Source organism: Tenrec ecaudatus, chromosome 7, assembly GCF_050624435.1.
Source record: "Tenrec ecaudatus isolate mTenEca1 chromosome 7, mTenEca1.hap1, whole genome shotgun sequence".
Classification (NCBI taxonomy): domain Eukaryota; kingdom Metazoa; phylum Chordata; class Mammalia; order Afrosoricida; family Tenrecidae; genus Tenrec; species Tenrec ecaudatus.
In genome coordinates, this window is record NC_134536.1 from 677,942 (window position 1) to 690,049 (window position 12,108).

At 51.4% G+C, this 12,108-nt stretch overlaps 1 protein-coding gene across 1 annotated transcript in view; it reads left to right on the forward strand.

Moving 5' to 3' along the window:
* The window catches only part of WDR27 (WD repeat domain 27), a 78,023-nt gene that overhangs the window by 1,320 nt on the left and 64,595 nt on the right, over nt 1–12,108 (forward strand). The window contains exons 2-3 of the mRNA XM_075554203.1: nt 6,065–6,260; nt 7,084–7,225. Of these exons, the coding sequence (XP_075410318.1) occupies nt 6,072–6,260; nt 7,084–7,225 (331 nt within the window). The 5' untranslated portion in view covers nt 6,065–6,071. The remainder of the gene's footprint in view (nt 1–6,064; nt 6,261–7,083; nt 7,226–12,108) is intronic.

Below are 12,108 nucleotides of genomic sequence, written 5' to 3' on the forward strand. Positions count from 1 at the left end.
GCTAGAGATGGAAGTGGTCTCCGCAACAGTGTTGGAGGTGCTCAAGTCATGTGTGTGTTGGTGTTTGGAGGGCCACCACCCGTCCCACCCCGGCCATTGCCATCAGGCTGATTCCAACTCACAGCGATGACTCCATAGGCCAGAGTAGAACCCTCATAGCTCTCTGAGACTGTAAATCTTTATGGGAGCACATAGCCTCCTCTGTGTCCTTTGGAGCTGCTGCTGGCTTTGAACTGAGCTTCTCCCAGGCCAGTGTGTATTTCACTAAGCTACCAGTTCCAGGAGGGCCCAAGAATGAGAGTGTTTTTTGTTTTGTTTTTTTTTTGACAAAGTTAGCTAACATTTTAGCAGAAGGAATGCCCAGGAAAGCTTCCCCAGAGAGACCTTAACCCACCATCAAGATCCTCGGCTCATTCTGCACATCAAATTAAGGCAGTTTTGCCAAAGTTTGGATGGGAAATCATTAGGCAGCCACTTCATAGTTTCGATTTGACTCCTTTGGACTTCTTGTTTCCAATCCTTAAAAATCCTTAAAGGCCCCCTGTTGTTCTTCCGTTCGTAGAGGAAACCTATCAGACTGATGTGACACTTCTAGGGCCCTTGGTTGTTTAGGGAGAAAGATGACTGGCATGATCTCTCACCAGAGTGTCTTGACCTTGGTGGGGTGTATGTTGACATGAGGGCCTGCAAAAAGTTCATGGCATGATTCATTATTTTCCTATTGCACTTTTTTCATGAGAACTTTGAAACTTTCTGTATGTATAGGATAAGATTTAGAAGGAAATCCTTTCAGGTTTAGTATATGTTTTTTCTTACATGTGTTTTCTACTTTTCTATAATTTATATGCACTGCTTCTGAGTTTCGAATAAGCAGCTTCCCGCTTTTCTATGAGTCCATCACTCTACGTTTATTGACTCAACTTTAAGACAGAAGTAGATCTTTACCAGCTCCTCTTGGTCGTCACATTTCCTTGACCTGATAACCCAGTATTTATTCATACTACCCCCAAACCACTGTCATCAATTAGGTTCTTATAGTGAGTCTCTATAGGTTTGCCGAGGCTGTACATAATTACAGGAGCAAATAGTCTTATTTTTCTCCCAAGGAGTGGCTGATAGGTTTGAACCACCGACCTTGTGGTTCACAGCCATCACTTACACAATAGCGCCACCAAGACTGTGCAGTATTTGATACAGTAGGATGTAATTTTAAAAGTTAGTTTACCTTTCAGACTTATGTGTATTATTAAAATAAAATCAATAGTAATCCAATAATAGGAATCGATTAGAGTTTGTTGAATACAAAATTCACAAATTGGGCAGCATTTTCTGGTGGGTCCAGGAATGCGCTGGAGAAAAAAGAGTTTTTAAAGGCTTATGAATGTACCTCTGTCAAAACAGGGCCAGAACAGATGCCACACTCTGAACCATCTCTTGAGAAACAAATAATTGATGATCAAACCTTAAAGCAGAGTTACTCACCTAACCTAATAAGTTGCTCTCTTCAAGTTGACCATAGACGAATGTACAAGTCTACTGCAAAGGGAAGATGTCACTGAAGTCTGAGCTACTGCTGCTGGTGGTATTAGGGGCCATCGAGTCCCTTCCAGTGCTTAGCCTCCTTGTGCTCAACAGAAGCCAGCACCCTGTGGCCCTGTACCATTGGTCCTCACCACTGTTCCTCGGCTCCAGCCCACTATTGCAGCCACCACGTGCACCCAGCTCATGAAGGGTGGTCATCGTGTTCTCTGCCCCGCCATTTTACCAAGCATGATGTCCTTTTCCGGGGACTGCTCTCTCCTGATAACATGTCCAAAGTACATGAAAGAAAGTCTCGCTACCCTTGCCTCTAACTTCTCCCAAGACAGGTCTGCTTGTTCTTCAGTATGGGAAACTGAGAACCTGGTTGAAAGTGTAAGCAGCCTCGTCACTACACTCGTACGTAACCGTAGGACTTGGAGAATTGTCTCCAGTGAGAGAAGGCTTTCACAGTTCCCAGATAGGACTAAAACCCAGTGTGCATTCCTCAGAAAGAACGCGTTCTCTCCACAACTGCCCTCCTTACTGGAAGCTGGTTATGTTGGTGGGCAACGTCTACAAAAGGCTCTCCAAGGGCAATACAGGCCACCCTACAGTCAGTCATACAGTTCTGAAGTTTCAGCTAGTCCAGAAAACAGCCTGCCAGCTCTACTCAGCAGAGGTGGTTTTAAAATAAAAGGAAAAATAAATAAAGTGACCTCTGTTTCCATGGGCGTGCTGGAGACAGAATGCAGGACACAGAGGAGGCCATGGCTTCTAAAATGCATGCAGGCTGCAGGCAGTGTATGGCTGGCGACACAATGCTCTGATGGGAGCACAGCAGTCAATAACAGGAGCAGGGCAGACTCCATGATACCGGAGGACAGCTGGTAAGACCTGTGAGGTCCCTTCCTTTCAGCTCACAGACCTCTGGGTTTGGCTGGTGTCAGAGGCATGCATGGCAAGGGCAAGCATGGCTACGATGTGACCGGAAATGGAGTCCCCGCACTAACCCGAGATTCGAACTAAGAATAAAGGCGCGGTGTGCATGCCCAGCTCGTTCTGCTAAGTATCCCAGATGCCCTTGCTACAGACTCCATTCTGAATTTTCAGGTCACAATGTTGCCCAGTTCTAGCTGCACAAGCACTCACTGAACGAGACGACTTGGGAACGAGCTTGCAGAACTGTGGACTTTAGCCGGTTTGCTGGCTACAGGGGAACTAGCAAGTTCCACCTGTGTGTGGTTGCTAAGGGTGCCAAGAAGCCTCGCTCCCCTACGCACACAGCAGGCAAAAGTTCAGCCTTAGTCTTGTTAACGTGTGGGGTCACTTCAAAAAGAATGAAGCAGGCCCTCTTCATGCCTTGAGAAGGGGACACTTCTCTCTTCAAAGGGCACTTTCATCGGCTCTGCAGGTGGGCACGCAGCTTTCTAAATAGGTGTTCTTGAATCTCTTGTATTGCTGCTGTTATGAAGTGCCATTGAGTTGGTTCCGGCCCATAGCGCCCCTTTGCACAAGAGAACGAAGGCCTGCCAGGCCTGCGCCATCCTCAACATGGTGCTCATGCCTGAGCTCACTGCTGCAGCCACGGGGTCCATCCGTCTCGATGAGGGCCCTCCACTGTCCCAAGCATGACGTCCTTGTGCAGAGACTGATCTCTCCTGGCAATGTGTCCGAAGTTTGTAAGACAAAGCCTCACCATCCTTGCCTCTAAAGAGGCTTCTGGCTGTACTCTTTCCAAGACACATCAGTTTGTCCTTGTAGCAGCTGTGGTGCTTTCAGTATTGTTCTCCAGCACACAGTTCAAATGCATCGCTTCTCCTTGGGTCATCCTAGTCAGTGTCCAACTTCCACGTGCATAGGAGTACTGAAAGTACATGGCTTGGGTCAGGCACACCTCAGTCTTCCAAGTAGCATCCTTGCTCTTCAGTACTCTAAAGAGGTCTTGTGCAGCAGATTGACCTAACACAATGCGTCTTTTGATCTTGTGACAGCTGCTTGCTTCTATGAGCACTGATTACGGATCTAAGCAAAACCACATGCTTGACAACTTCAGCCTCTTCTCCATGTATCATGATGTTACTTCTTAGTCCAGTTGTGAGGATTCTGGTGTTCCTTACCTTGATTTGTAATTTATAATGAAGGCTGCAATCTTTCAGCTTCATCAGCAAGTGCTGAGTCCTTCTTACTTTCAGCAAGGACTGTGTGTCATCTCCATATTGCAGGTTGTTAACCAGCCTTCCTCCACTCCCGGAGCCATATCCAATTCTGCATATAATCCAGCTTCGCTGAGGATTTGCACAGGCTGTGATGGCGTGGCACTTGACTGGCGAGTAGGGCGACTTGCCGAGCCATATGATGCCTGTCATGTCTGCTAAAGGACTTCAAGTTGATGGGGAGTGGATCCTGAGGAGAACATGGTACCAGGCCTATCATTGCTGTTGTCAGGCAGAACCTGGCCTGAGGGGGTGGCTACCAGAGACATGTCTGGGTTTCATTGACTGTGCAATAGTTTTAAGCAGCGAAGATCATTAAAAAAATCACCAATAATGTTGGGATTACTGGTAATTTTCAGGACAGTTAATTATACTGATGCAGGACCTGCTCACAGTTCTAGAGGCAAGATTTTCAGAGATGACAAGGGGTTCACAAGTGGCTCACAATTGGGTAAGGCGTGCGTCCGGGCTGTGTCCCTTCACATCTGTATCCTGAGCAGATAACCTGAGAAGCTGAATTACATGGCGAACAAGGGGACATCCGGCTCATTAACCACCTGTGGTACGCCCATGATGCAGCCTGACGTGCTGAAGGTAAGGAAAACCTAAAAATATGTCACAATCACGGGCCAAATCCTTCTGTGAGGTCACTCTTCAAAGGAAACAAATCCCAACCGCTTTACGGATCAACAGTGTCCTGGTAGATGGTGGCAGAATGAAAACCAGCGGCATTTCATTCTGTCTGAACCCACAAGCAGCGTCCATGGAAGCGGAGTCGAGAGATCCAAGAGTGGATTGCCCTGGCGGCATCCGCAGGTGCTCTTAGAAGTGTTAGGAAGAGGAGAGATGTCACCGGATGACGAAGGTGTGCCTGCCCCACCTCATGGTCTTTCAGTTGCCTCCTACACCTGCAACCGCTGGGCCACGGAGAAAGGAGACACGAGAATTCACACGATCGAGCTGTGGTGGTGGTGAGAGGCATCGAACGTCCCAGGAACTGCCAGGAGAACAAGCCCTCTCGTCTCGAAACAATCGCATTCAGAGCCGCCTATTCGTGCAGGATGAGGGCACTCGGCCGCATGGACCTTGGATACATCGTCCAGAAAAGTCAGTTGCCAGAAAGGGACACTTTTTTTTTTCAAGCCGAGGGTCGGCAAAAGCCAGGGGCCCCTCGCTGAGATGAGCAGAGCTGGTAGCTGCACTAATGGATTAGGCATGGCAGTGATTATGGGGATGGTGTGGGTGCTGGCAGTATTTCCTGCACAAGGCACTATGCGTTAGCTCCGACCCAGTGACAGCTAGCAACAACCAAGCCTTTCCAGCGCTCTCCTGCTTCTTTAACCTTGTATTGACAGGAAACTCAGAGGTCTCGGCTTCTCTCTGTCCCCTCAGGATGGAGCCCTCTTGGCCTCTCCAGGACGGGCCCCCTGGCTCCACTGTCTGTCAGCACTGACTGCCACAGGCCTTCTGGGCCTCCTGGCTCCACTTTCTGTCAACACTGACTGCCACAGGCCTTCTGGGCCTCCCTTGGTCATCAGCATTACCGCCCTCGGCCCAGTGACAGGCCACTCTGGGAGGTTCCTTGCCTGCTTTCTGTCTGCCCTCAGCATCTTCCTGCTTCTGGTTGGCCTGCTTCATTCTGTTTTTGAAACCTCCGTGGTCTCAGCTGCCTGTAGACACAGTGTTTGTCCATTTCAGGGCATGGGCCCCGTGGGCACAAACTGACCAAGACCACAGACACTTCATTCCCATCGTAGGCTCTCCAGTCACTTCTTTGCATAGCCTGTTAACCAATTCCGCAAGTGCATTGAATAAGCCTAGGACCAGACCACACTCCCCCATCCCCCCCAAAAAAGATGACACAAAAACGACAAACCCTTGGGGTAGAAGGTACAAAACTAGAGGACAGGTAGCTCTGCAGGGTTTAGGGGGAAATCGCTCTGGCTCTTTTCCCAGAGGCCCCACAGCACCTCAGCCCTGTGAGGAGCCTGCGGTGAGGACTTTGGTTCTCTGTGTCTAGATGTGGCTGTAAGTGGACCCAGGCGTTGGATTGGAACCCTCAGCAGGTAGGGTGCCGGCATGGGCCTTTTTTATTGGGGTGTTGTGGGTAAGTAGGTACCTTTGGTGTGCTATGAACGACTCATCATGTGACCGTTATGAATAAAGTACACAGATCATTAATAGCTTGGCTGGCACACCCTATCTTACCTGCAGGAGTCCCGGCAGTATAGTGGGGAAAGAGGGAGGCAGTGAGAGGAACTGCAGGTCAGAGGGCATCGTGAGTTGCAAAGGACGGCAGGGCAGTGAGATTGTATGCTTGTTGCTTGCAGACTGAAGATGGACGGTCCACAGAGCGTGTTCTCCGGTGACGATGGCGGCACAGGTGACATGGTTCTAGAAACGTACGTGGTGGAATCCACAGAGTCCGCCTCGCATGTTCAGCTGGCCTGCCGAGAACCATACTGCGCCTTCCCTCTGAACGGACATGAGCTTTGTGTTTGCAATGCCGGGAACCCTTCCGACCAGGTATTCTGTGTCCTCCGCCCCCTTCTGACCTTTAGTGCCATGTTGGCAACCTTGCCCCTTGAAGGGTTCAACCACTGACCACAGAGGAAAAGGTTCACAAAGCGAAGCATCACGTTCTGTTTTCATCTTTAGTAAAACAGCCACTGGAGGCTCTGTCGCAACAGCCCTCCTTCGGTGAGAGCAGGTGTGAGGTGCAAGACAGTTGGCTTCAACTGGTGGGGACTGCACAACAGAGCCAACAAAACACGGCCTGGTCCCGACCCTCCTCACAACGGTCACTGTAATTGAGCCCTTGGTTGCTGTCAGTCCATCTCTTGGAGGATCTTTCTCTGTTTTGCTGTCCCTCTATGTTGCCCAGCACAGCATCCTTGTCCAGGGACTGGTCTCTTCTGGTCACAGGCCCAAGTGGGTGAGGTGCAGTCTCACCGCCTTCACTGCCCAGGAGCACCCTTCCTGTGGGGGTTGAGGTGGTAGTCAGCTTGGCTGGCCAAGGTGCTCAGCAGCTTGGCAGGGATGTGATGATGAACTCTGGCAGGTGTGTGTGTTACCAATACCTAATGAGCAGCCAGGGGGCCATAGGAAGGGCGCCATTTTATCTGTATGTTCCATGTCATTCTGAGACCACTGAAATGGTGAACCTGAGTCGTACTTCAACCTGGGTTTTTAATGCCTGAGACGCAGACTAAACCTACGGGGTGAGCACACTAGGAAGCTTGGCCCATCTCGTCTTAGGCGTGAATCGTGTGTTAGGCTGTTCCCTACAGTACCTGTCTATAGAGCTGGCGGCTCAGAGGTGCTGACGTTTGTCATGTTCATTTTTCAGCCTCTGACTCTAAGAGGACACCGTCAGCAAGTAACGGCCGTGGCGTTTGGGCACAAAGAGAGCCCGCTTCTCCTCTGCTCTGCATCACAGGACCGCGTGCTCATGTGGGACCTGGACCTCTGCAGGGCGGACTTACTCCAGGGTAGATGGAAAGTTGAAACTTAGATAGAAAACGGAGTAGAAGAATATGTTTTGGCGACTTGCGGTTATATTTTACTCCTTTCAGTGTGAATTCAGATGTCCAAGCAGCCAGCTTTGTATAGCCCAGACCCAGACCCACAACCTCCAAGTGCATGCTGACTCAGCGACCCTCTAGGACAGGGCACCGCTGCCTGTGCGTTTCAAGATGAACTCTTTATGGGACTAGCTGTCCAGCCTCATCCTTCTCCCAGGAGAGGATAGTGGACTCGAACTGCTGACCTTGCTGTTAGCGGCCCAGTGTGTAGCCACCAAGCCACGAGGGCTCTTCCTACTTGACAGAGAAGCTAATTTTCCTGGCTGATGAGCTTTGAGGCGAGTGACACTGATTCGGTGTAATGATTACACATTAGACAGATAACCTCAAGGTCAGTGGTTGGAAAGAAACCATCAGCTGCTGAACGAGAGAAAGAGCAAGCTGTCCATCCCACAAGGAGCCACAGTCTTGGAAGTACACAGGCGGCGTTGACTCTATCCTCCAGGGTTGCTGAGTCAGCATCGACTCAATGTCAGGGAGTGAGTAGGTTTATTTAATTGTATGCTTTTTCTTAAGAATTTAAAACATCATTCAGAGCTGCATCCTTTCACCATACCTGGTTAATCTCTATGCTGACAGGATCTCATAAGGAAGAAGTATCAATGACTTGACACTCATTGGTAAAACATCTGCAGGATAGAAGGTCAAAAATGAACCTGACAAAAATTCTGGCACTTTCCATCTCAGTGAAGTTTCTAGGGTTCCAGTAATGGGGGGCATGTGCAGATATGTGTACTAAAGTGAAAGATGTTTAATGCATCTGCCCCTCCCACAACTGAAAGGGAGACACAACGCTTCGTGGCCTCTCTGGGTTTTGGAGGCGGCATGGCCCTCACTGGGGTGTGCTCCTCTGGCCTATTGACCAAGTGACTCGAGAGGCTGCCAGCTCTGAGTGGGGCCTGGGACAAGAGAAGGCTCTTGCACACGCTCAGGCTGCCGTCTGTGCCAGCTGCTCTGCCCCTGGGTCCATGTGACCCTGCTGACCCAATGGTGGTGCTGCGGTGTCCGTGGCAGGAGGAGGTGCCCTGCGGACGCTCTGACAGGCCCCTCTGGTGGATCATAGCGCAGGCCCTGACAACGCTGGCAGCAAAGCCCTGCCGTCCTCTGCAGACAACTGCTCTCCTTTGGAAAAACAGCTGGTAGCCTGTTAGTGGGCCACCATGGGCCTCCAAGTCACCGTGCGCCCGAGCTGCCCATCACGGTCACCGGGTTGGACGTGCACAGCAGCACCCCAGCCTTCAATAGAAGTGGTCCAGATGAGATCAGCCTGCAGCGGGACCTGAAGGCACGAGCACGCTGCCTGGAGAACTGGCCCCAGTGCCCAGTCTCCACTCCTGTCCCTGCCTTCCCCCCACCTGCACCCATGGCCTCTGGGGAGTTCCTTAGGACCAGGTGACTGAGGAAGATAAAACTCGTGCCTGCTTTTCTGGTGGCTCTGCACGATATGCAGGTGCCACTGGTAGGTGGACAGCAGCAGCACTACAGCCCTGTCTGGGACCTCCCTGAAGGACAGTGGTGAAGGGGAATGCTCCCCACAGGCAGGACTTGGAGCAGTGCACCTGGACGTTCTGTTTGCTTCGAAGGAGAAGTGACCAGTGGTGTGACTGTGTACTGATTCATGGGCTACCAGCTGTGTGACTGTGTACTGACTGATTCATGGGCTGTGGTCAGTCATTGGGCTGGCCAGTCAGGGCGTTGGAAGGACCATGAGTGGAAAATCGGTGACAAGGAGTCATGGGGAAAAGATAGTGACTAGACATTCCTGAGTGGGCCAAGAGAGTGAAGATATTTGCTCTCATGTGAACGCTCACCGAAGCGTTGCCTCTTCAGAGGAGGACTTTAGCGCTCAGGTGGATAAGATGACACGCCCTGTGGAGACAAGTCCTCTCTCCCGAGCCACCCCGTCCTTGTCTAATGGGCGTGTGAACAGGGTGGCCACGGCAGCAGGGGTGGGGGGGTATGCATGGGATCAGCAACATGGACTTCCACTCACCAAGGCTGACTTGGCCACTGCCACGCTGATTGCCCCTTCTGCCAGCAGCAGAGACCAACACAGAGCCCAAGACAGGAGACCATTTGCTGTGGGGACAGCCTGCAGCCTGGTGGCAGGTTGATTACATAGGATCACTTCCTTCGTGGGAAAGGCAATGTTTTGTTCTTACTGTAATAGACACTCTGGATACAGATTTGGCTTCCCTACACACTCTGCTTCTGCCGTCCGTGGTCTTACAGAATGTCTCATCCACTGGCACAGAATCCTGCACAGCATTGCTTCCTATCAAGGCACTCCCTGCATAGCAAACACAGTGTGGCAACGGGCCCATGCTCATGGGATCCACTGATTGATTGTATCATGTTCTTCATCATCTGGAAGCACCTGGCTTGATGGGATGATGGCATGTCCTCCTAAAAGCACCAGTACCAACTAGGTGACAACACCTTACAGGGTTGGGGCAGTGTTCTCTAGGGACTCCCATCCGAGATCGGGTGCAGTTTCTCAGTAGCCAGGACTCATGGGTCCAGAAACTCAGGGATGGAAATGGGAGGGGCACCTCTCACTGTTGCTCCTACTGGCCCTCTGGGCAGTTTGGGCCTTCTGATGCCTGTGGGTCAACAGGCAAAAAATGGTGTCACTGTATTAAGTGGTGTGATTGATCCCAATTACCAAGGGGAAATTGGATCAGATGACGTAACTGAGGTAAAGAAGGAGATGTCTGGACTCCAAACGGTTCTTTAAGCTGTCCCTTAGCACTGTGATGTCCAGTGATGAAAGTCAATTCTGACTCGACTGAGAACACAGACTCTCCAGGAAGGAAGGAAGGAAGGAAGGTTTGTCACCCCACAGACGAGGCCCACAGCCCGTTGAGGGCACAGGAAGCCTGTAGTAGGCAGTGGAAGAAGACAGTTGATGCCAGCCACGGCCATGTGACTAGCTGCAGAAACAAGGGCAGTGCCTGTGACGGCAACGCCTATGTGCATGTCTGCATGCTTGTTTAGTTCACCTGTGAGATGTAAGAGGCTTGTTGCACGTGTGTTAGTTGTATCATGTCAGGCGCAGGTGAGATTTTGTTACTGTCTATGGGGGGTATGTATGGTTTAAGACTTGTGTACAGGTGTCAAGTTGACAAGAGGTGGTCTGTGATGGTTATATGTTATGCCCACTGGATGTAGCTGGGTGAAAGTAGGGGTGGATGGAGTCCAACTTTTCAGTCCAGGTGAAGACTGGTGGCATCTCCTTGGCGGGGTGTGGACTTGGGTATGAGAGAAACTCTGAGCAGAGCTGGGCTCCCCAGGCCCTTCACCTTCTCTTGCATCTGGATCCTGCGTGTGGTTCGTCAACCTCCTGCCGTGTCTGCTGCTGGTTCCAGTAGCCATCGGGACCACGGGCCTTGGATTCACTTGGACAACCTCTGCCTTCACCAGCATATGCCCTCCTGCTTCATATTCCCGTTTCCCTCTCATCTGAACTTGAACTAGACTGGGCTTACCTGCTTCCACACCTGTGTGAGAAACCATTTCTCGATCTCAGTCTCTCTCGATACATCAGCACCTATGACTGTCACTGATTTGCTTCTCTCAAGGACCCAACCAACAGACGGGATTGGCAAGCTGCGGCAGACCCTCCACAAATGGATGGGCGCTGGCTGCGACCCTGGGCGGGAGTACAGTAATGCTCGTGAGCAGATGCATCGCACCCCCTTGTCCGCATGGCCCCCCCTGATTGGAACCAGCTCAGTGACCCCTGCCAGCAACATAGCTTAGGGTTCAGAAAAGCCTGGTTTTTGTGAGAATGAAAGAGATGCTTCCGGTTCGCACGGTGTTTTACTTGACTAGCAGACATGCCTTGAGCTGAGGGCTTTCGACTGAGAGGGCTTGGTCCCAGTGGACGTGGGATGGATAGATAGAGCCACAGCCAGCGAGACTGGTGACTGATGAGGCCCAGGGTGTGGAGAGCCTCACAGGCACATCTGACCCGGCTTCTTCTGAGAAGGGTGTGTCCTTGTGGGAACGAACAGGGCTCAGTGCTGGCAGAGGGTCGATTTCCAGACCCCTACGTAAAGGCCCCCTTGCCTGGAGGCGAGGGCGAGTGTGCCCATGTGGCTTGCCTGGCAGCAGGAGGAGAGGCCCACTAGGCACCACCACTGATGCTCGGGAAACTGGGCCTCATGGAACCACAGGAAGGAGTTGGAGCTCACGCAGTGACTTGAAAAATTTGCAGGATCACTCTAGGAAACTGCTGCCACCTTATTTCAGCAGACCACAGCATCCATGCCAGCTCATGTCCTACCTTCATCTGGTCTGTAGCATCGCGAATCTGCTAGCAGAGCATCACCCCTGATCTGCACACGCACACATACACACACACACACACACACACCTGCATGCACATGTACACAGAGGTGTATCATGCCGTACATAGCCACACGTACCCAGAGGTGACTGCCGTATGTACACACACACATGCACAGAGCATATGTGCACACCAATGCAGCACGTGTGTGTGTGTTGCTTGCTTCCTGTAGTGGTGTCTGTGGACAGTTGGTCCCACTTTAAGAGGTGCTATGCTCCCACTGTGGCCTGTTCATTTTCCCTGGGAACTCTGACAAGTCTCTAGCCTGAGGTGGGCAGCCTGGGCAGCACACCAAGCCCACTGTGACCCAAGGCATGGAGGCCACACAGAACTGACAGTCTGTGGTAAGACCATCCAGAATCAGGTCCCTCCTGGCTGTTCACTGGAAAGAGCCCTACCTTCACTACAGCAGGCGCCCTGGGGGTTGTGGGCACAGAGG